The sequence below is a fragment of the Amphiura filiformis genome, chromosome 15 (genome assembly GCF_039555335.1).
Source record: "Amphiura filiformis chromosome 15, Afil_fr2py, whole genome shotgun sequence".
In the NCBI taxonomy this organism is placed as follows: domain Eukaryota; kingdom Metazoa; phylum Echinodermata; class Ophiuroidea; order Amphilepidida; family Amphiuridae; genus Amphiura; species Amphiura filiformis.
In genome coordinates, this window is record NC_092642.1 from 10,405,703 (window position 1) to 10,430,453 (window position 24,751).

The window sequence follows — 24,751 nt, forward strand, 5'->3', positions numbered from 1 at the left end:
CACGACGCTAGTTTTAACGTGCTAATCAATGGAAGCACGGCGCTAGTTCTCTTGTTCGCGAACGCTTTGTGTACAAATCAATAAGGCATGCAATGGAGCAAACTGCAACTTTTAAATTGGCATCTTCCTTGGGTTTTTGGATCGTTGTGTCTTTATTTCTTAAACAATATCAACAAATGAGGTCTTAAATTAAAATGCTGGTTCCAATTATTTATATCTGTCTTTATGTAGGATATACAGGGAGTGAATATAACTGGTACCTTAATTTTTTGGCTTACTGTATTTGGGTCATACATTTTTTTTTTTTAAAATTTTGTCAACAGTTAAATTGCATCACCTTTTCAAAAAATGTTTTATGAATGCTATTAAAACAGTGTTATACCATTTATATACCCCGACATTTAAACCTTTTCCGTAAAACCTTTTCTGTAAGAACCAATTTCATTCATAATTCTTAACACCAGTATTTCTTTTTAAAAAGGTATATCAAAGCACTAAGGTTTTCCTGACATTTCTGAGAAAATACAATTATTGTTTTTTATTTGACCAAAAAAATAATTTCAAAGAAAACGGAATCTCAGAATTGCGTTCAATGTATCGATCGACTTCCAACACGTTCAATTTAATTATCAATAACTTACCTGAGGGGGTAGCAGCATATCTTCTTAACACTAGGTACAATAATATGACATGGATTAGGTACCTGAACTTCATATTGTACTGAAAGAGAGTTATCACAAGTGCTCCGGATTTTTCAAACAAGATGTATCATCTATGCGTTAAGCCCGGGGGGGTCACTCCCATTGTGGCCTGTACACCATCCGCGATAATCAACTTTTGAAAAGCACCCTAAACAAGGATTTAACCCTTGGCTAAAACGACACCCTAAACAGGGATTTCATTCCTAACATCAAATTTCATACCCTAAATTTCATTTCCGCGTATTTAGAAATTGCAATTTCGCTACCCTTTTTTCCAATTTTTCGTGTTTTGACACCCTAAACGCGATACGCGTGTATCGTGCCTACCCACGAAAAACGACCCTTTTTACGCGTTTTCATTATCGCGGATGGTGTACAGGCCACAATGGGAGTGACACCCCTGGGGCGTTAAGTCGCCAATTGAATCTATTTAGATAGAACTATGTTGGCGCGAAAGTTCATGGAAACAGAACCACACAGGTTATGACATCTCTTATGACAGCCACACTTGAGGAAATAGCGCTTCCACACCAATATGCCGTCAGGTAAAGTTAAGGCCATCCGGTATGTATCAAATCAATAGTATAATGTCACCCCAAAATTATAAAAAAAAATATATAGATCGTCATACTTACATGTCAAGCAGTGGCGTATATTTCTGTTTGACATGGCGGGATGGGGTTGGAAAAAATTTCTTAAAATATAGTGAATCTGGCACCTTTTGGCGACAGAATAAGTTTATTGTACAAATGCGCGCGAAACGCGTGAAAAATTGTACCATTTTGAAGCTAAACTCATGAAATATTGTGCAAAAGTGGAATAAATTCGCGCGTAGCGTGAAAACATTTGGGATTTGGGGGCTAAATTTAAAAGGGCCAAATATGAGGTTAATTTGGTCAGAAACCCACATACAGGCGTCAACATTGGGGGATGATTGTATGGACCATCCCTCCTGGCAAAATATTCAGGAATTCCCCCGTGATCTACGTCTATGATGTCAAGGTAAACTAATCATGTCTCACTGATGTATGACTCTCTGTATACGGCTTAACGCCCCTTCCAAATACGTAGCACTCTCGTGGTTAAAACTCATCTAATTCTAATTGCACATTGGGGATGATATGGACCATCCCCTGGCAAAATATTCTGAATCCCCCACGTGATCTACGTCTATGATGTCAAGGTAAACTAACCATGTCTCACTGATGTATGACTCTCTGTATACGGCTTAACGCCCCTTCCAAATACGTAGCACTCTCGTGGTTAAAACTCATCTAATTCTAATTTGCAACATAGGGACAGCGGAAATCAGAATTAAAAACCGATTTAGCGGTTTGCTCCAAATTTTAAAAATAAAATAAAACAAACGAAATGAAGACGACGAAGGCGTGAAAATTAAGCTACACAACAATTTTTATTAGCACGTAATCATAAAACACTTCAAACCATTTTATTCTATTCGCAAAACGTACTCCCAGGTTTGCGTAAAGTAGGTAAAACACATTCATTTTCTCTACTGCCTTTTCTTCGCAAGTTATTAAAAATACTCAAATACTCTAAAGTCTTATACGTAATTTGTATATAATTCTTCAAAATCGCTGCATGAAAAATATTAATAATATGTAATATAGTAATATATGAACACCATTAAAAATATATACCTCAAGAGTCCGGCTCAAGAGGGGGAAGGAGAGGGAGAGAGAGAGAGAGATATGGATAGAGAGAGATGGATAGAGGGAGAGAATATCATGTATGAAATCAACACCAATCTAGTCAATAACGTGCTTAAAATGATACTGAGATCGGGTGAAAATCAAGAGATGAAAGGTAAAATAAGAGTATTTCTCAAGCTTTTTATTATTAATTTAATTTACAATATCATGTTCTTAAAAGACATCGTATTAAAATGACGATTACATCCTTATAGGTAGTACCCATACTGTTAATCAACATATAACGATATAACAATCAACAATAAGTGTTAACTCCAATTCATCTGGGTAAATACTTAAAGAGATTAGTAAATGAATAAAGTCCATCCGAGTTCAAAATTGGTGTTTGTTTGATATTTTTATATCCTTCCGTTGCCGAGATATTCAAATTATTTCCAGAAATGTCGAAATTAAGATTTTATTTACATCTCATTAGGCGGAGGCGTTGTATTTAGCTTTAGCTTTGGATATTTAATTATTTTCTTTATTTTCCAGTTTCCACCCGGCTTAACCGGGTGAAAAATCAATAAAATATTATCAAATGTCCAAATCTAATGTTAAATACGGCGCCTCCACCTAATTGCGCTATTGTGACTGTAACCTTTAAATCATGGGGGCATTGTGACTGTAAGCTACTGTATATCGCCCAAAATGTGGAAACGTCTCAGCGGTTTATTTGCACAAATTGGTGAACCCCAGCAAACACAAAAATATTGTATTGTATTGTATTGTATTGTATTGTATTGTATTGTATTGTATTGTATTGTATTGTATTGTATAATCTTAAAACGTTTGAATAACATTGAAATGTCAGGTTATTTCAAGGTCGTAGAAATGTTTTTATAACGTTATTGTAAAATATTTTGGGCAAATATTTTTAGAAATCTTTTATTAACACTTTTAAGTGTTGACAAAATTAAAATGTTCAAAATGTCTGGTTATACAAAGGGTATAAAACGTGAAAACTTAATGCAAACTTCCTAAGCATTAAGGACATATAGAACTTTTTCTTTACTATTCTATCCCTTGCACCTTTGAACAGGACTTTTTTACCGGTAACTATTAAAATAGTTACCGGTACTCAATGTCATTTTGCATCACAACCCAGCTGAAGATTGAAGCAAGGATAAATGAAATCTGAATATGAAGAAGTTAGCGTATTGTTATTAAAACGAGGACGTGTCCTCAGCAGAGGGCGCTAATGATATTTGCAGACAGAGTTAGTCAGTTTGGCTTTCCTTCTGTGACCCCACCCTCAGTTGGGGTCGTGACCCCATCCTCACTTGGGGTCGTGACACCGTCCTCAGTTGAGGTTGTGACCCCATCCTCAGTTGGGATCGTGACCCCACCCTCAGTTGGGGTCGTAACCCCATCCTCAGATGGGGTCGTGACCCCATCCTCAGTCTGGGTCGTGACCTCATCCTCAGTTGGGTTCGTAAGCCCATCCTCAGTTGGGGTGGTAGTTTCAACGGTAGTTAAAGCTCCAGCATCGTCTTTCTCTGTCGTCGTTGGCGACATCGAAAAAGTAACACTGAAGTCCGTGTTACTGTACGCTGACTTCTGCGGTGATGTGCTTGACAGGACTCCTGTACTGGCTGTCTGTGATCCCGGTGTGGGTTTGGCAGACATGCAGCATGCCTTTCGTACATAAGGACCGAGCTGTCGCCTGACGTCATCTTGACGAGCACAGAAAAGAAGAAATAAAGCTAGCCCTTGCAACGAGTTGCACAAGCAAAATATGAGAGAAAATGCAAACTTTGCGTCTTCTATGGCAAAGAAACCGAACACCCAGGTCAGCCCCATTAAGATGGACATGGCGAAAGCATTCTGCAACCTATTCAGAGCTTTTTCTGAATACGTCTTTTGCGTCACATTGCCTCCTAGATTTGTTTTACAAAGACGATGCATGACCAGGCTAAATATAACAAGATTGTGTATGAGTATGATCGCGATGGGCAGAACCATTCCAAGGTAAAGAGCAAGGCCTGTGTCGACGAAACAGCTGCAATATAAATGAAAAAATAAATGAGCAGTTGTCGAGTATGGATTTGAAAATATAGTCATTCCGACTACAAGCTACTCTTTGCTCTCCAAAACATACATACCCCATAACGCCACCCACACCACCACACCCACCCCGTATCCGCCGTGGCACGGCATACAATTATACAAAATTAAATATCAACATTGGTATTCATTTACGGAATGTTATCTTTATCAAATTATTGTATTTATTTTATTTTTTATAAATTCATTCATCAAATGATTAATTCACCAAATCTTCTGGGTTTGTTTCGCAAAAAGTGAAAAAATACAATTGTGCAAATATGATGCTTTGTGTTATTTTAACATAGAGTTTACATTTTGCACTGTTAACCTATTAACTTACTATTTCAAATGGTCGTAGTAAGAAAATCCTGCACCAAATGATACAATGGTCACAAGCAACGGCAAGCCTACCAAAACAGGACAAAAAATAAAGATAAAATGCGAAGTAATCGTCAATATTGAACAATTATTATAAAGAATCCTAATTTTAAAAGCAGTTAAAATGGTTTAAAATGGTCTAAGCACACAATAGCTCATACGTCTTATCTTACTACTTTTTAAGCTTCCACGATAAGGGCTATGTTAAGGTCGCTTCAATTTTCATTTTCTTTTTTAATTTGAGCAACACCAACAACATTAATGTTTCACAAGCACAGGTGCTTACATTTAGCTTTGCTAATGCTTAAAAGGCACTTTTATGATCACCTTTCCTTTTTCAGAATCTACGATCCACATCCAATTTTTTATCAAATTTTTATTTAGTTGATACTCACCCCACGCTCCACAAGATGCCTTTATCATGAAGTTAGACGGTTCTGCATCAAATACCCTCACCACTTTCAGGTACAAATTGAATGATTCTACTGCCATCCAAGCAAGAGAGGCAAGCGTCAAATATTGCAGGACAAATGCTACAAAGATGCATCCATTACGATTAGATGTTTGGTCAATGCCGACCAGAAATACAAAGTAGAGTAGGAACAAAGCCGTACAAAGATGTATTAGAATTTGTCTTGGTACTCTATTGGCCCCCAATCGCAATCGCCTGAAACGATACAATAATAATGATGAATTCGAAAGTTTTGTAGCGGGCTGACGTTATTAATATTGTAGTATAATTATTATATTTAGAGAATGAAGTATTGGTTTGAGAGCCAGCTGTGTATCTATATAAAACACAGTAGATACTATTATTTTAAGTCGAATAACGAAAGGGAAAATATCGCGCCAACGCGCGTGATCACTACTGTACGACGCGTACATACTTGCAAGCAGTCATCGTACTTGCATCACGGATATGATATGCGAGTATTACTTATGACGACTGCGCCCAAGTATACACGTGTCGCGCAGCAGTGATCACGAACGCCGGCGCGGTATCTTCCGCCTCGTTATTACACTTAAGAATATGAAATGGTTAGCTTTGTTCTTCTGTCTGACGTCCTATAAATTGGGCAGAAAGCAAATCTATTTCGACGGTAGCGAAGAACGTTTCTGGAAAACCGCACACAAAACGTGGTAATATAAATTGTCCCATAATTTAATTTAAAGAAGCCGATCCTTCTTTCAAAACTACGCCATTATAATTTTCGTAAAACCTGATAATGCAGTTTCATTTAAACTACTGTGGTAAAATTTAACATGAAAGCGCTAAATTGTCAGTACTTACCTGAAACCTACGAATATGACGAGTGTGATAATGAGAGCAACCATTGACACTGCACAGCCAATCCTACTTGCAAGTTCAAGAATTATATGGGTACCTGTGTAAGATATGTCCTGTTGGGTGAGAATTAAGAAAATATTTGAAATTAACCACATCCATTCATATATAGAATTAATGTCATGTCTCAGAGTCACATTTTAGATATTGTTATTGCCGGGACATCATTTTAAAGTAATTTCGTATTGTAAGCCATAAGGCGTATTAAAGAGTTTTGGCATATCGCAATCCTGAATTCCAGAGAACATTTTATCGTCATGAATCGAACAGGTGATTCAAATGGCATATCATACTAAAAGCATAAGCCTATTCCTCCAAGATGACTGACAATTTAATTGATAGCAGTTGGGTTGGTCTATAGTATCTGTATGGTCTTTTATAAACTACATTAATGCAAAACTTAACAAGCTCACACATATGAACATTATGGTCAACTTTTAGCAGCGGCTTCATGCAGAAGTCCCAATATGCTGTTAAATAAAAGCGTCACATACTTCATAGCAGTATTAATATTAATAATGTCATTGGTAGATTTTGAAATTGTGTATGAAATACCTATACTATTTAAGCAAACACGCATACTTTTTAAGCACATACCACTAGAACGGCAAAGTTCGTTAAATGGTTGCAGTGGCATATCACTCGATTGTTGGAATATCCTGCAAATTCACAGCCTTCAAGTGACCAATCTAGAGTATCAAAATCCCAGAAAACACACTGCTTGCTCACGGTGTCAGTTTCAGATACCTTTCAGGACACAGAAGAACATTGTTAGTTTGAGATCCAAATGTCAGGCTATTTTCGTTTTACAAGGAGTTCACATTTACTTTGTCTTTTCTTTTGTGAAGGCCCAAAAGTGCCAAGACATTTTTAAATCAGTTCATCTGGGAGTGCAGTGCTGGTATTTACGAATCTACATAACGTTCATGTAAACTGCACACATCTTCTTTTAAAACTGAAACAGAAGGATGTTCCGTGTTACTAACATTGTATTAGCATACTTCTTTATAGCATTACCATAAGTTGCAAATATGTGGTACTTACTGTAAATTCAATAATCACCGGCGTTGGTAGATTCTTTACCATATTTACGTTAGTAACAATGGCAGATATGACATCACTAACGACGATTTGATCGGTAGAGTTGGTTGGAAACAAAAGGTCGCTGTTATGAACTACAAAACTCACTCCAATTGTGCCTAAAAAGAAGATATTGCTAAATGTTCTAAGCATAAAATCGTAATTTCTGATTCAAACGTAAACATTTGGATTGTTTTGTGAAGATTGTGTTATTGGACTGAAATTATAGGGCCGATTCAGAAACTTGAAAGGTAATATGACATAAACCAAACTCATTGTAACTTTAAAGCTCTACGTGTAGTTAATGTAGAATAGAGTTTCAAACATAAATACCATTTCCTGATGCATTAAAAAGTGCGCTTGGTAATGATATCGATGTCCTAGCTGCTTCCTGTGGAATACCATCTCTGCTGCCGTACGTTTGAATGTCTTCCTCACGAAACTCACTATCGCTTTCCTCATTGTTCAACACCACAAAAGTAATAGGGTTGTTTTGGGTCGGATCCACTGTGGTAGTTACAATAGCAATGTTCGGTGCGGTGGTATTGAATGATTGCCCATTTGCTGTACTTCTTTCGACTTGGTCTTCAATTGCTCTAAGGATCTCGATTAATTGCCCCGTGTCTGTATCATCACCTGTTTCTTCGTCTTCCTCTTCATTTCCAGTAATAAGAGTCACAATATTGTTGACAACTTCCACCACTGCAATCGTAACCTGATGTAAGAGTGATTATATTTACAATAACCTGATAACAACTGGCGTTTGTTTTTAAGTTTGCCCATAAAATAAACCGGTTTTTAAAAATAATAGTTGCCAGACCGTTAGTTGGAAATAAGGCAAAAGTCTTGTTGACGAACATGTATGCAAATCTCAAAACTTAATATAATAATTTTTTAATGATTGAATCTTTCGATAAATCTTGGCAATCTTTACAAATGTAAAATCTCAAATAAAGCAATTATAAAACTAAAAAGGTCTTCAGGCCCTTCAGAAATATATTTTTGTGTCAACTTGCTGTCTTAGATGTTTTGTATGTATATTATCTTTCTGTATGAGAAGTCGTGAGTGTAATTTCCTTGTGGATCTAATAAAGTTTTTGACTTGACTTGACTTGACTTGACTTGACTTGACTTGACTTGACTTGACTTGACTTGACTTGACTTGGTAGATGAATTCCACTACGATAGCTACTATTCAGATCATGTCACCCAATATTTTTACATAATAAGGTGTAGCAACCTGCAGGTTTTTGCTATTCATTGCGTTGAACATATTAATTAATCACAAAAACTACCCCACCATCTCGATCAAATCACTTTTATTTACCTCAGGAGAGTTTGATTCAACATCCACGATATTTTGGAAAACCTCTGCGATATTTTTAATGTCGTCCGATGTCGGATTTACTAATCGCTGGGTCTCTTCCTGGAGCGCTTCGGCAACATTTTCAACATTGCTTAGAATCACTTCAGTCTAGAAACAAAACAAGAAGATGGCGAATACCGTAAAACCTCATCTACAAGCATATACAGCGCTTTTGATGAAAGCTTAATTAATCCAGGCGCCATCCATTGACAAAATTTTGATATTATGGAATTTGAGCACATACATTACCGATACAAGCATATACAAGTAAGACCAATCTATTGTATTGGCATATTTACGGCTGTGACGTATTAATTTAGCTTTCATCAAAAACACTTTATATGCTTGTAGACGAGGTTTTACGGTATATAAAGAATAAGTTGAACAGATTTGCTTTTAAATAATAATGTAAAAACCACAATATGAATAGTTAATCAGGTGACACACCTTTAATATTGACGCATTCAAATAACGTAACACAAACAATGCAGCAGGAAAATGCGTCTAAATCGCTCACATAGTCCACCGAAAATTTACATGGGAATGTCAATATAGTTGTATAATTATGATACTTACTTCGGCTAGATCAGTAAGATCAAAATCATCCTGGTCTCCACATCCTATATAGTTTGGTTCCAACCATACAGCTCCACGTGCCTCATCACGCATGCACACGCGGTCCGCTAAACCATGTCCTCCTATTACATATTAGTAAAATATTTATAGGAAGTCTTAAATAATATTTTTCTAGATAGTGGAAAGGTTACACGGAGCACGTCTAATACATTTCATATGTTTCAAAGACAATAGATGTAAATTGCTATGTAGACAAAAGGAGTTGATATTGATATTGTTCACATTGTTTATTGATTACATTTATTTAGATAAATGTATATATCAGCTTAAGTCTCACCATCTATTATCTCGTCTGGACTCACACTGAAATGATATGACTGAATGACATTTTATAACTTAATAACTCTGTTCTTTATATATAATCATTGATGCATGTACATATTTTCCTGGTTGGTATTGTAATATTAATTTGAACCTCATTCTGCACAACGTTTCTGAGGAGTGAGGGCTACGGCCCTTACGAAACAGTTCTGTAAAACAAATGTAGCAGGGTCATCAAAGTTTTATCATGTAAATGTATATATCTTTCATTATTTGATAGACTTTACATAGAAAACCCTTAAAGATGCTATAATACAATCAAAAACTGCAGAAACAGTCAAAACAGCACCCAGAACTATACTTCCTGTTACATCTTGTGATATCCATGGATGATCGGAGTGCACCTCTTGATGGTATGGGCATGGAAAACTCCGAAAGGTAGATTGAGCCAAGTTCATGGGAACTTGAAAATGTACAAAAGTGTTTTGAAAAATATCCACTGATGTTTTGCTTACTATTTTCATATTCCACATCACATCTTTCGTCAGAATAAACGGTTTGATCGGAGGCGGGTGTTTGAAACCACGTCAATTCAGTTGAGTTTACAGTTGCTCTACTTTCTGGACAGGCTGCTGATTAAATGAAATAATTTCCATGAAAGCAAAAGAAAATGAAACCTAGAGCTTAAAAATCCATAAAGTTAGACATTCCCAAAGAGCTCAAAGAGTCAAGATTTAGTTTTACGTTTTTGCTTAACTGCGTGAAGGAAAAGATACAACGCCCCTACTCTTATGAGCTTATAAATCGCAACGGAGAACAGAAAAAGCACGCAAAGAGTGGCATCTGGATATAATTGTAATTATACAACCAGTGTTTCAAGGTTGCAACATCGGTTCCGAAACATTTCGAAATGACATAATAGTTAGATTTGCCATACTAAAATGTGCACAGATCTTCGGTCCATTTCTGTACTACAGGAATTGAAAAGCTTTGATGCCTTTGACATATTTTACACTTACACAAGTTACAATAGTATAAATCACTACCTCCAGTCAGCGGCACTAACTTTGAAGTTCAGCATGTGCTACGTTGGCTTAGTGTTACTTGGTGCGTGCACATAGTTTTACGCGCGCGATCAAATTGGCACATATATATACGCACGCACCGAGTAACACTAGAAGCTCACGCTGAACTTTAAAGTTAGTGCAGCTGACTGGAGGCAGTGATATAAACTATAGTAACTTGTGTAAGTGTAAAACACTTAGCATTAAGTAACGCTCGCTATGCCGAACTTCAAAGCTAGTGCTACTGACTGGAGGTAGATAAATAGACCATAGTATGTGATTACCGCATTGTGACGAATCCAGTTTACTATAAATCATCCATTGGCGTTATAATAACTACAGAGGGCGACATTATCGACTTTCTAATGGTGCGAAGCCATTTGTTCTATTGTCGCTGCCCGCGCTCGGCGAATCGCTTTAAGGCACGACACGTGTTATACGGTTTATAGTAATCTTCTATTCGTCAGTATAGGCTGAAATGCCATTATGTAATAAATAGATCATAATACTACCTGTCACTATAATAATAATCGCACATGAAGCAGTATTGCCATACGGATCTGAGGCGTTGTAAATCACACGATGTACACCAATACCAAATACAGATGGCGATGTATGAGTTGAATCCAAGTCAACTGATCCAGAGTTGTCTTGATACGTTGGTTCTGGCCAGGCAACGGAAACATTCAACTCATCGGTAACAGCAAATTGCTCTGATACTCTTGGACACAGTAGCGTTGGTGGCTCGTTGTCTTTGGAAACAGTTTCAAATCAAAATCGAGTTATACTCCAATTTTGTTAAACATATTAAAAACAGAAACAGACGGCAAGGTCTTAAGTTTAAATATTTTGTATGCTTTCTATAAAGGCTTGCATATCCATGCGATGTGAAAATAATTCATATCGAGTGTAATTTTATACAAACGAAACGGGAAAACCTCGAACCGTTCAAGTACGTTATCTGTCATACATTCTTTGAAAGTCAAAGGCACCCAATGCCAATGTATAGACCAGGGTAGACTGGAACCTTTTGTATCCAAGACGTGGAAATATACACTGGTATTATTCACAGAATTGTTGTTGTTGGTGGTGGTGGTGTTGGTGTTGTTGTTGCTGTTGTTGTTTGTTTGTTTGTTACGTTTTTTGTGTTTTATTTTTAGTTTGTTGTTGTTGTTTTGTTTTGTTTTTTGTGTACGTGGGCCCAGTATTAAATCGCTTGCTTTGACGCAAAGAACTGGCGTATTTACACAAGATCAAGGTGGTGCATGTGTCACTGTCTCGAGAACGCCAAATGAGCTACAGGATAAAGTAAGTGAAATTATTTGCATCACTGGTATTAAATATACCTAATAATGGCCAGCCTGTAACGAAACACTAACCATCTCTAGATCTATTATGTAACTAACATATAACATGTGTTTTGTTACCTTTGTATGTCGTTTTCAATGGTGGCGTTGTTTTTCTTGATGCAGTGATGATTCCGTCATATAGAGTGGTTGTGGTTTGTGTAGACGATGAATCTGATGCGAAAAAAACCCCAAAAATATTTTATTTTTCATGGCAGCTACGACAGAGTATAATATGAAGACCGAAGGGTGCTTTAATGAAGCTAGTACACTCAAATTTCAAGGTAAGATTTTAATCCTACGAAGGGGGCTGTACCAACCCGCCCCCTCCCATCCATCATAAACAAACGAGAGTATTTACGCCTTATCGACGTAAGCTAATCGCAGATCCATCCTTTGCGCTCGTTTTAGTGATAAATGTTTTACCAATGTCACCTTACCCGGGGTAGGACTGGCCATCAAAAATTACCATGGGGTGAGGCCCATCATTGGTTTCTACAGTAAAATCCACGATCTTCATCTCGCTCTTGTAATTAATTATATCGATATTATGTATTAATATACCTGTTTATGGTATACCTGTCACGAAACCCCGGGAACACTACACTACCAATCCATCTCTAGATCTAACATAATCATGTGTGTTTTGTTACCTTTGTATGTCGTTTTCAACGGTGGCGTTGTTTCTCTTGATGTAGTGGTGATTCCGTCATATAGAGTGGTTGTGGTTTTTGTAGACGATGAAACTGATGCGAAAAAACAAAACATTTTATAGTAACGAAACACTAACAATCTCTAGATCTATTATGTAACTAACATATAACATGTGTTTTGTTACCTTTGTATGTCGTCTTCAATGGTGGCGTTGTTTTTCTTGATGCAGTGATGATTCCGTCATATAGAGTGGTTGTGGTTTGTGTAGACGATGAAACTGATGCGAAAAAAAAACCCAAAATATTTTATTTTTCATGGCAGCTACGACAGAGTATAATATGAAGACCGAAGGGTGCTTTAATGAAGCTAGTACACTCAAATTTCAAGGTAAGGTTTTAATCCTACGAAGGGGGCTGTACCAACCCGCCCCCTCCCATCCATCACAAACAAACGAGAGTATTTACGCCTTATCGACGTAAGCTAATCGCAGATCCATCCTTTGCGCTCGTTTTAGTGATAAATGTTTTACCAATTTCACCTTACCCGGGGTAGGACTCAGTGGCCATCAAAAATTACCATGGGGTGAGGCCCATCATTGGTTTCTACAGTAAAATCCACGATCTTCATCTCGCTTTTGTAATTAATTATATCGATATTATGTGTTAATATACCTGTTTATGGTAAACCTGTCACGAAACCCCGGGAACACTACACTACCAATCCATCTCTAGATCTAACATAATCATGTGTGTTTTGTTACCTTTGTATGTCGTTTTCAACGGTGGCGTTGTTTCTCTTGATGTAGTGGTGATTCCGTCATATAGAGTGGTTGTGGTTTTTGTAGACGATGAAACTGATGCGAAAAAACAAAACATTTTATAGGAATCATAGGTTTTCATGGCAGTTACATCAGGTTAGACTATGAAGCCCGAAGGCTGATTCTATGAAGCTAGTATATAATAATAATAGCCGGGTATATAATAGCCTAGCGTAACTTGACTCAAATCAAATTTCAAGGTGAGGTTTTAACCCCAGGGGGGCACTCCCATTGTGGCCTGTACACCATCCGCGATAATGAAAAAAGGGGTAGCAAAATTGCAATTGCTAAATACGGTGAAATGAAATTTAGGGTATGAAATTTGGTGTTAAAATCCCTGTTTAGGGTATCGTTTTAGCCAAGGGCTAAATCCTTGTTTAGGGTGCTTTTCAAAAGTTGATTACCGCGGATGGTGTACAAGCCACAGTAGCAGTGACCCCCCCCCCCCCCGGGGTTTTAACGCAACGGATTTATTTACAGCAGGTTATGTGATTACCCCAACCATAATGGGTCTTTGGACAAGTTACAGCAATCGTAGGTTTTCATGGCAAGTGCGACGTTAGACCGGTGTGTGATTCTGTGAAGCTAGTATAATAGCAAACTAAACTCGTGTTTTTATAGAAAATCTGGTCCGCTAGAGATGATTTTATACAAATCTGATCCCGTTAAGGGTATGTTTTTACTTAAAGCTAGTCCTAACCGGGATCTAGTATGGATTCCCAGCAAATTCTTGAGAGCCCAATCCCAGGTTAATGTAAAGTTTTAGCGTAACAGATCAACTTTGATATTTACAGCAGGTTATAGCTTCTACCTAACCCTAATCCTAATCTACAATGTCCTAAACCCTAACTGTAACCACTGATGGCATGTACCATATTTTATGTCTAATGTTATTGTTGTGCAGTGTGTAATTACCTGCTGATGTTAACGGTGATATGGTGGTGATTTCATCATACGAATTAGTACTGTTTTCTTCAGTCACAAAAAAATACAGAAAAGAACAAAAGAATATATTCCATTAATCGTTAATTATAGGAACACAAAACTAAAACATCATATAGCACCGAAACTGGGCAAAGCAGAAAATATATCAGCTATACAGGGTGTCCCAAAATGATTTATACCGAGAAAGAATGAATTTTGTAGGTATGATCGGCATTTTTATTGGTCATATTGTTTTGCATTTTAAGTTTTACATATATTTAGCTTTCTCAGATTTTTTAGATTTTCAAAATTGGGCGTTTCTAGTAGAAGTTAGAGAGGATTGCGTAAAAATAGTGAATTTTTGTCAACCATTGTATGGAATAAAGGATTTGCTACGCTTGAGTGACCTTAAACTATTCTCTTTTTGGCGGCAAAGAATGTAGGATTTCTTCAATATATTGCACAGTGCGGCTGGACGATGGTGATAAAGGATCCATGTGTTATGATGCATTTGCATTGTAAATTACACACTTGCAGTTTTCGTCCATTTTCAGCAATGTCACGCCAAAACGAATCATGCTATTTCCATGAAAGTCACAGAATAAGTAGGAGACATGTGTGGTATTGTATTGCATTTATTAAAATTAGATACACTGTTGGCTATATATTTTTGATATTTTGTTCAAACACGGTATAAATCATTCTGGGACACCCTGTAGGTCAAGACAATCATTTGTCCGTTTCATGCTTACAGCGGTATTAGCAAAATTGCGCTAATTTGCTTAAGGCCCAGTCCCACACATTTCTCCAAAATCTCAGAGAAAGGTCCACGCAATTCCATGGAATCCCAAAAAAGAGTTATGCATGTAACAGGGTCTAGCTTTTAACCAGAAACAGAAATAAACCCGTTACCTTGGTGTATATGTAAGCCTGCCGGGCGTCCAAATTGTATTTCGATAGGAATTACATTTGCACCATCACTCTTGTCTATTCGAATAATTTGCATTAAGATCCAGTCAGTCCAATAAAGATAGTTTTCATAGACGTAAATATCAAATGGATGGATATCAGGATAAGAATTGACGAGTCTGCTGCCTCCATCGAAATCGACACTCTCTATCGTATCGAGGCCAGAATCACACCAATAGATTCTTCTCTCTGAAAATATTAAAGTAAATGGTAAAACGATTGAAAGCTATATTTCTACTTCTGTAATTAATAACAAATCTTCTGTAGAATTCGATTCTTGTCCGATGTCAGACTAGACTGGCATAGGCCGAATGCTATAAGCATTGATATAAATTTTGGTAGTGGTTCGAATACTCTTCAGCCCTGAAGTGAAAAAATATCGTCATAAACATATTAAACCAGGAAAATGGGTGGTTTTGACGTTGTTGTTTTTTTGCCAAATTTCTGACTCCGAGTGGGCACCCCCAGAATGGGTCATCAATAAATTAATGTTCCTTTTGTCAGCCCCCATATTGCTCCCCTTCCGATTAAAATACATTCAATGTTCATAGGCTATAGCCAGTCACAATTATACTAAATCTAGGTCTAACCTGCATAATCAATAGCTATACCATTTGGAAATTGGATACGATTGTCCACGAGGGTAACTCGCTCGGTTCCATCTACAAGGGATCTTTCTATCTTAGGAGCATCTCCCCAATCTGTCCAGTACATGAGCCTGAGGGAAGAACAAAACATGATATTATTTTAAAACATGTTGTGAAATTTTTTTTTTAAAGAATACGGTGACATAAAAATGCAAAATACGGGATGTATCAAAATGGTTGTTACCCGTCTGTTTTAGGGGTATTTAAAAATCCTACCTCTTCTAAGCGCATCATTGAATCCACCTGAAAGTACCAGATTGTTAAATATTTAGTATAAAGTATACATTTTGATTACTCTTAAGTGGATCTCACGAGCGTCCTGTGTACTTTTACCTATCTACAACATCTATGACCCCTGGTGAAAAAAATGTTCCCGAATCAATCTCACTTGATGGGATATTGAATGGGTAAAACAAAACCTCACCGTCCAGGAGAATATACAACAATGCCCCTTGGTTTATCTAAATTGTCCTGCACAATGACTTCTCGTCCTGTCCCATCCATGTTTATTTTTTCAATAGTTGCGTTTCCATTATCTGTCCAGTATATCTGTCTGTTGTTAACGTCTAGCGCAATGCCATCTGCGTCTGTGGTGAAAGAATGAATGTGTTAACATTAATAATGTTCACTACATGTATTTAATAATGTTGAAGCTATCGTAGAATATTATGTTTAATTTTTTGGCAACATTTAGTAGAGTAAGAAGAGCATTTTGAAGGGTTTCACAAAATGACCCCCAAATAACCCATCAGCTTCAAATGAATCGCCTATGCTACACAGGGTCGACACCCTATATTATAAATATAAACTTAATACTCCGTTGGTGAGCGACGGGCGAGTGGTATTTCACCGAATGAAAGAAAAGGAGTTCTATCTGATTGGCTAGCAATCGATCGCTGGATCGCTCAGTGGTGAACTACAAACTCAAAATGGAGCGATATGTATTCAATTTGATTGAAATCGATATTCTATTATTGACGCAGATAAAGAAAGTGGCACAGTGTGTATTGTATGACTTGTGATTTAATTTTCTAATACATGTGTTCTTTATAAAAATGGAATTCTCAAATAGTTGAATATATCACAATTTTTATTTTGAAGATCAAAATCGTTACTTATAAAATGCAGTAAAATATATCCCCAGCAAAATACCGGTCCCCGCTAATTAGTGTATTTAATTCCCAGTTAGTGTATTAAAGATAAAACCTGGGATTTACCTGACAACAAATCAAATTTTCTTGTAATAGAAATATCATATGGGATACCGATACTGATCATGCGCAAATCGTAAAACATAGAATAGAAACTGTGTGGCAGGCTCTGTGGAATCTCATATCGTGTGTAAAATGGTATGCTTAGCCTGAGTCGCTCGGACCATCTCGAACAAAATCGCCATGCGTAGCTGTTGAAAAACGAGAGGATTCATCGTACTATCACGGCAATTTTTGACACGAAGATATAGGGATGATGACGCTGTGTGCTAGAGTCTTTTGTCACCAATTACCCTCTAGACTAGTGTCACTAATTACCCTCTTGACCAAGCAAAAAGGAGAAAGTTTAATGCAGTCCGGACGCAGTCGTTTACGCATGCCTTTCTTTTGATCGCCCATTGATTAAAAACAAAAACAAAGCGCAGTGATTTATAGTGCGCTACGCACAGGCACAACGCCTAGACGTTGATCCACAAGCCTCAGCACACTTTACAGGCTGTCGTTGACCACTATGGCTGACGACAATTGAATACAAATAACCATTACGTCATTGTACTTGGGCAATTTCGGCGCGGGAAATTTGAATATCGCGTGTTGAGAGCCGACTGATTTTATGGTCACTATGAGGTGGTTTTAAACAAAACCATGTGATTCGTGCTTGATAATAATTTTTATAGCACATAAGGCATAATGTTATGATTGCCGAAGACTCACTTTAATGAGAATCGACTAGTCCGTACACAAATATATAACACAGTGGAATACTATGATAGCATTTAATTATCTGGGATGATTTTGACACCACTTGGTGTGTAAATACTTTTGGTGATTAGTGAATACTTGAGTATACCCTACTTGAATTCGTTGACAGCGATACGACATCTTCCTGTGCTGTTCCATCCAGAGACGCTTTGCTGATAGTTTTCCGCCCAACATCAGTCCAATACATTTTCTGATCAATTGGATCATAGTTAACTGCAACAGGGTTTTCGACATCTTGCAATGGGATGGTTGTTAACGTGTCTACCGTACCTACTGTGTTGATCGGATTGGTTTGTATTTGTTTTGCAAATAAATCTGCGACGATGAGGAAATCAGCTGCAAGTAAAAAAGGAACAATTTTTAATGTCGTGGTGGTTTTGGTATCGGTGACCGGTTTTGCTGTTAGTAGTGATGGGACTTGCGGTTGTTTTACCGTAAGTAAAAAGGACAATTATGCAAGTTGTCAAAGTAAAACTGTTTAGTGGTGGCCAGTGTCGTAGCCAGCTGGTGGAGAAGGCGAGTCAGGGAGCAGAGTGCCCTCCCTGACCAAAAAAATTAAAGAGAAAAATACCCCCTGACAAAAATATGAAAGAGAAAAGGCAAAGGAGACAAATTCGAAAAGAAAAGAAGATAAACGAACAAAGAGAAGGGAAAGGAAAAAGGGAAGAAGCTCGCCCAAATTGGCCGTGCAACTTCTCTGCTGCCCATTTCCCACACAAATTCACCCCAATCATGGGCCAAAGTAAGGTAAAATTCCAAATTTATGGCTGAAGAAGAAGTGGCGGCAAAAGGAATTATTTTAAAAAAGAGGGCGTAAAAACTGGTACTATACATAAAAGTTTTGCTTTTAGATCTCTGACGCCTAAAATCCTTTTGAGGCTCGTCACTTTTTTATAGCATCGGGAAAAAATGGGTCAGCCTTTTTGGGCTGTTGATGAAGGGAGCGGCAAATTTTACCCTTTCTGCAGCCCCCGGGTAGGAGCGGTCACATTACGCCAACGCCAGTGGTGGTGGTGGTGGTGGTGGTGGTCAATTTGTTCATTACCATTTGAATATATATGATACTTGTGATATAATAATTTTTTACCTGCCGAGGTGACAGCAATTCTTCCAAACACCATTAGGCACACAATACGAATAAGACACGGAGATATCATAGTTTACCTGAAGAAAATTGATGACGATATTTGTCAATAGCAATATGAACCGTAATGTTATAAAAGAATTATTATGTTTATGTACTTTGGATTTTTAGACAGAATTTCGGAATGGATTTTTATGAAAATGTGCCTGAATGTTTTGGCATTATGCGCAACCAATTAAAGCAATAGAACTACAATGAAATAGGCCTATAATAATAATGATGATAATAATAATAATAATAATAATAATAATAATAATAATAATAATAATAATAATAATAATAATAATAATAATAATAATAATAGTAATAATAATACTATGCCTATAGTTACACACAATAATTATATGTATATAGTCCGTTCTGTCACGAACATGTTTTTAAAACGTTATAAACGGTGTTTTAAACGCGTTTTGGTTTTGGTCAAAACGTTTTATGAAAACATTTTTCAAAACGCTTAAATATGAAAAATCTCTTTAACAACATTAATTTTGTTGGTAAATATTTTTTAAATCTCATTAACAACATTGATTTTGTTGGTAAATATTTTGTCAACTCTTAATAACATTATGTTAGAATGTTTTGAATTAATGTTTTCAATGTTATTAAATTGTTTTACACCCTATAAAATTGAGGAGTTTAGGACTTCTCCATATCTTACAGTTAATTAAACCATTGCCGTGACGTCACTCTATTCAATTTACTGTTGATTATTATCTACGAATCAACACTTTTCTGAACGAATCAACGGTTAAGTGTGGATTCGTAAGTACGAATCCATCGAGGATTGAACCCGGGTCGCACGCGTGAGAGGTGTCAATGCTGACCACTACACTATTGCTACCTTGTCGATGATTCACGTAACAATGCTTAGTTAAGTCTGCCATTGACGTATCGTAGTAAAATCATGGAATATTTTGTTTTTTTTTTTTTTTCATGAAAGGTTTGTCTTTACCATGTTTTTATTACACTGAATTTGGCAGTGAATGCTTTATTGAATTCACCAATTAATTTAATTTACCCAAAAAAAACCAAAAAAAACCACGGAATCGAACCCCGCAACATGATAAAAGAATACATTTACATAGGTCTAACACAGAAAATCTAAACATCCAGCGCCTTAGCCCGTTAGACCACGGAGGAATTCGATGAATCAACAAGTGGTTTTAAAGGTGTTAAAATAACAAGTGAGGTAATATAAATCGATTCAATGCCGCATTAGTGCATGTTCTTAATAATATACAAATATAATGCTGGAAGTGAATGAAATATTTTAAATGAAGACTAAATATTATTAGAAGTGCTTTTAAAAAGTAAATTACAAACATATACAATGAATACAATAAATATATATATATACACAATGAATATGCTTAAATTTAAAAAATGCATAAAAGAAATAATAATAATTTTCAATAGATAAATAATAGATCAATAAATAAATATATGAATAAAAGCTTATTATGAAAAGATGAATAAATAAATAGTTAAATAAATATATAGATAAATGAATAAAAAGAATGAAAGAAAGAAAGAAAGAAAGAAAGAGAGAAGGAAAGAAAGAAAGAAAGAAAGAAAGAAAGAAAGAAAGAAAGAAGGAAAGAAAGAAAAAGAAAGAAAGAAAAAAAAAAGAAAGAAAGAAAAAATAAGTAATAAAAAATGTATCCACTCTCTGTGCGTAGTCATGCAATAAATATTCATGCACTAAATGAAATAATAATAATAATTTCAAATAAATAAAAAATAGATCAATATTAAAAAAATATATGAAAAGATGAATAAATAAATAATTAAATTAATGAGAAAAATGAATATATAAAGAAAGAAAGAGAGAATAAATTTTAAAAAAGAAAGAAAGAAAGAAAGAAACAAAGAAACAAAGAAAGAAAGAAAGAAAGAAAGAAAGAAAGAAAGAAAGAAAGAAAGAAAGAAAGAAAGAAAGAAAGAAGTAATAAAAAATGTATCCACTCTCTGGGCCTAGTCATGCAATAAATATTCATGCAATAAATGAAATAATAATAATAATTTCAAATAAATAAATAATAGATCAATAAATAAATAAATGAATAAAAAAATATATGAAAAGATGAATAAATAAATATTAAATAAATGAGAAAAATGAATATATAAAGAAAGAAAGAAAGAAAGAAAGAAAGAAAGAGAGAATAAATAAATTTAAAAATAAATAAATAAATAAATAAATAAATAAATAAATAAATAAATAAATAAATAAATAAATAAATAAATAAATAAATAAATAAATAAATAAATAAAAAATAAATAAATAAAAAATAAATAATAAATAATAAATAATGTATCCACTCTCTGGACCTAGTCATGCAATAAATATTCATGCAATAAATGAAATAATAATAATAATTTCAAATAAATAAAATAATAATAGATCAATAAAAAAATAAGTGAATAAAAAATAATGAAAAGATGAATAAATAAATACTTAAATAAATGAATAAAGAGAGAGAGAAAGAAAGAAAGAAAGAAAGAAAGAAAGAAAGAAAGAAAGAAAGAAAGAAAGAAAGAAAGAAAGAAAGAAAGAAAGAAAGAAAGAAAGAAAGAAAGAAAGAAAGAAAGAAAGAAAGAAAGAAAGAAAGAAAGAAAGAAAGAAAGAAAGAAAGAAAGAAAGAAAGAAAGAAAGAAAGAAAGAAAGAAAGAAAGAAAGAAATTGAAATAAATAAATAAATAAATAATTTAAAAAATGTATCCACTCTCTGGGCCTATTTATATTTGGGGCAATGGTTTAAGTCAGAGAATACACTCGAAAGTATTGATTCGTAGATCCCAATCCACTCGCTATCGCTCGTGGATTCGGATCTACGAATCAATACTTTCTCGTGTATTCTCCTTAACTGAAATACATGTAGTGAAAAATAATATCTTAAACATTTTGTGTAAAAAAAAATTGTTAGGAATCTTATATTGCTCAGGTCTGGTGATTCTATTGAAACTATAACATACCCCGGAAAGTATTAACTCTGTAAATTTGGCAACATTATTGTACTCTTAATTGGATAAGAGAAACACAGAAAGTGTGCATTCATGTGAGCATGAAATCATTACACTGGATGATAATATCCGTGACATCTCTGTCGTCTCTCGCTCAATTTTCCCAATGAAGTGTCAACTTTACATACATGTACCACATTTTCCGTAACAAAATGTTTATTTTGGATTTTGGATTTATTGAACGACTTGCTAATGGGCTATTCCATTTAAAATCCACACTACCCCTGTGGAAGATTTAGCTAAAGTCTTCCACAGAGGGAGTATGAGTTTCAAATAGAATAGACAGTTCGGTAACTTCCATTTGCAATTGTCACTCCAGTTGTGAAAGATATAGGTAAACCCATTATATAAGGGGAGTATGGGTTTTGAAATGGTTAACTCTGACCAATTACATTTGAAAAACATACTCCCCCTGTGGAAGATATTTCCAAAATCTTCCACAGGGGTAGTGTGGATTTTAAATGGAATAGCCCAATGCTAATATTGATATTACAGCCATTTCCATGTAAGAGGAAGTGCGTGACTTTTGTTTACCACATAACATAAACACAGAGCGTAAAACTATGTTTAAAGGCCCATTCAGTGATTTGCTCATTCAGAAAATCATCAAACTTATCAAAATTCCGTGTTTTGCACCTTAGTATAGATGTACTAATATAGCCTGCAACTTGCAAGTGGTTAAAGCGGAAGACAAAATAGGACATTTTGCATGAAAATGTCATTTCTCTGCACAAGTATATTGTAAATTAGCTACATGTATTTCAATGGAGCTTCCAACTTTATCAATACTGCTGTTTTCCTCGTTTTTTGCCAAATTTGCATTTCAAAAATACCCACTGACAATTTTAATGCCTTATCCTCCACTTTTAAGTAATTTATACACAATTTTATTTGTTACACCTTCGCTGGGACCACTGAATGGGCCTTTACATGAATGGGATATACACATCACACACAAAATGCTCACTTGCCTAACCCGTCATATTCCCTGTTCATGTTATGCGGATCACTTGATTGACTCAACTTATACGAAAATAATAGGTCGTACACGCACAAACATTACATTTCTGGGATCCGTGGGGCCAAACGCATAATTAGACATGTTTGAAAGTGTTATTGGAATAAAATAAATTGTTACCCCCTATGCGATCCTATGGGGGTCATTTGGGGGTCTTTTGAGGGTCACGGTCTCAAAATATTGCTTGGCAGACAACAAATTCGAGTTCAGCATACCCAAATTAACAAACATAAGCTGGTTGCCAACTTTTACGCAAACTTGCCGCTAGGAATGCGATTTTTTCCATTAACCATAACACTTAACCCTGCTATTTGATATCGGAAGTTAAAGAAGATACGAAAAAGGAGAGAAGATGAACAAAAAAGTCACTTGGACCCCCGGGATTCGAACCTTTGACACCAATAATATCATTTTCACATCATCAAATTAACTTTGATATATAGCAAATGCAGCAATTCTCAAAAGTTTTTCGTCAGGGCCAGCCGTGTACCGCCGGCTTCAGATCTACCGACGGCAATGATGAGCTGGGTTATTGCATGAAACATTTTAACTTCAGAAGCAAATTAATATTAAGAGTCCCTTACCTTTTTCTACAGACCATATTTCCAACTGTTTGCGTCAAATGCGTTGGCACAATGCACCACATTACACATTACTTCCTCGATGGTTGATGTCTGGTTTGGGCATTAATAATGCAGCTATTCCAGTTAACATTCATACACCCCCTGTGGACATGACCTTATAATCGTCCACATAGGGAGTGTGAATTTGAAATGGAGTTACCTGAATGAGTGACTCCATTTGAAATCTACACCCCCTGTGTGGGAGATTAAGATCGTTTCATGATTCCTAGATAAAAACCAATCAGAGCAAACGTTAGTAAAATCGCCAAAATCCATGGGTATCTCAGTACGCGTGCATTAGTTTGCATTAATTTCACTACGGGCCCAGGGGTAAAATGAACGTCATAGCCCCTTTTTAAATGGGCCCTCTGAGGTCTCGTTTCTTAGCTTTTATGGGCCCATAAGTTATATTTTCTTTATTTTTACGGGCCCCCTAGGATCCCGGGCCCGGGTGTAACGCACCCCCTTAATCCCCCTTGTTGGCGGCACTGTTCACTCCCCGGGTTCACTCCCAATAAGTGATACGTATTATTAACCTAAAAATCTTTAATAGAGGGTGTATGGATTTCAACTGGAATAGTCCAATATACATTCACCACCAAAAGTGAAATACTACCTTTGAACTTTCATTGTGAACCTACATATAGCGTGTTTTAACCATTGTTATTATTGACAGGTTTGTAGTATAGTAGTTATTGTTCCTTTTTAATTTCATTGTGTATGAAACCATTACTGAATCACGAGCCACACGTGAGTTCTAGTATGATTTTGTTTTGTTTTTAAACTTCCTTATCTACGTGAGTTCTGTTTCCTTTTTCATATGAAGAGTTTGTTTTCAAAATGGTTTATATTGCACTGCTCTGATTATGTTTTTTTCTGCCCTGCGAAAGATACTGTATGTTGAAGCTTTAAAAATAGATTTGGTTTCATTCTTTTATTTTCAGTTTATTTCCTATGTTTTCCCTATTTTACCAGAAAATCCTTATTTTAAAATTAGATGCACTTGAAAGACACTATCAAATT

General features: G+C 35.8%; 1 protein-coding gene across 1 annotated transcript in view; it reads right to left on the reverse strand.

The window, feature by feature from the left end:
• The window catches only part of LOC140170705 (uncharacterized), a 51,775-nt gene extending 27,997 nt beyond the window's left edge, over positions 1-23,778 (reverse strand). The window contains exons 1-22 of the mRNA XM_072193943.1: positions 23,690-23,778; positions 19,010-19,086; positions 18,016-18,258; positions 16,374-16,536; positions 15,893-16,020; positions 15,246-15,491; positions 14,325-14,381; positions 13,353-13,445; positions 12,777-12,869; positions 12,592-12,684; positions 12,020-12,112; positions 11,105-11,344; positions 10,044-10,160; positions 9,208-9,329; positions 8,593-8,739; positions 7,599-7,980; positions 7,230-7,384; positions 6,783-6,932; positions 6,132-6,241; positions 5,236-5,507; positions 4,803-4,869; positions 3,643-4,415 (exon numbers count right to left, since the gene is read on the reverse strand). Coding sequence (XP_072050044.1) covers positions 3,643-4,415; positions 4,803-4,869; positions 5,236-5,507; positions 6,132-6,241; positions 6,783-6,932; positions 7,230-7,384; positions 7,599-7,980; positions 8,593-8,739; positions 9,208-9,329; positions 10,044-10,160; positions 11,105-11,344; positions 12,020-12,112; positions 12,592-12,684; positions 12,777-12,869; positions 13,353-13,445; positions 14,325-14,381; positions 15,246-15,491; positions 15,893-16,020; positions 16,374-16,536; positions 18,016-18,258; positions 19,010-19,079 — 3,814 coding nt within the window. The 5' untranslated portion in view covers positions 19,080-19,086; positions 23,690-23,778. The remainder of the gene's footprint in view (positions 1-3,642; positions 4,416-4,802; positions 4,870-5,235; positions 5,508-6,131; positions 6,242-6,782; positions 6,933-7,229; positions 7,385-7,598; positions 7,981-8,592; positions 8,740-9,207; positions 9,330-10,043; positions 10,161-11,104; positions 11,345-12,019; positions 12,113-12,591; positions 12,685-12,776; positions 12,870-13,352; positions 13,446-14,324; positions 14,382-15,245; positions 15,492-15,892; positions 16,021-16,373; positions 16,537-18,015; positions 18,259-19,009; positions 19,087-23,689) is intronic.
• Positions 23,779-24,751: the final 973 nt, after the last annotated feature.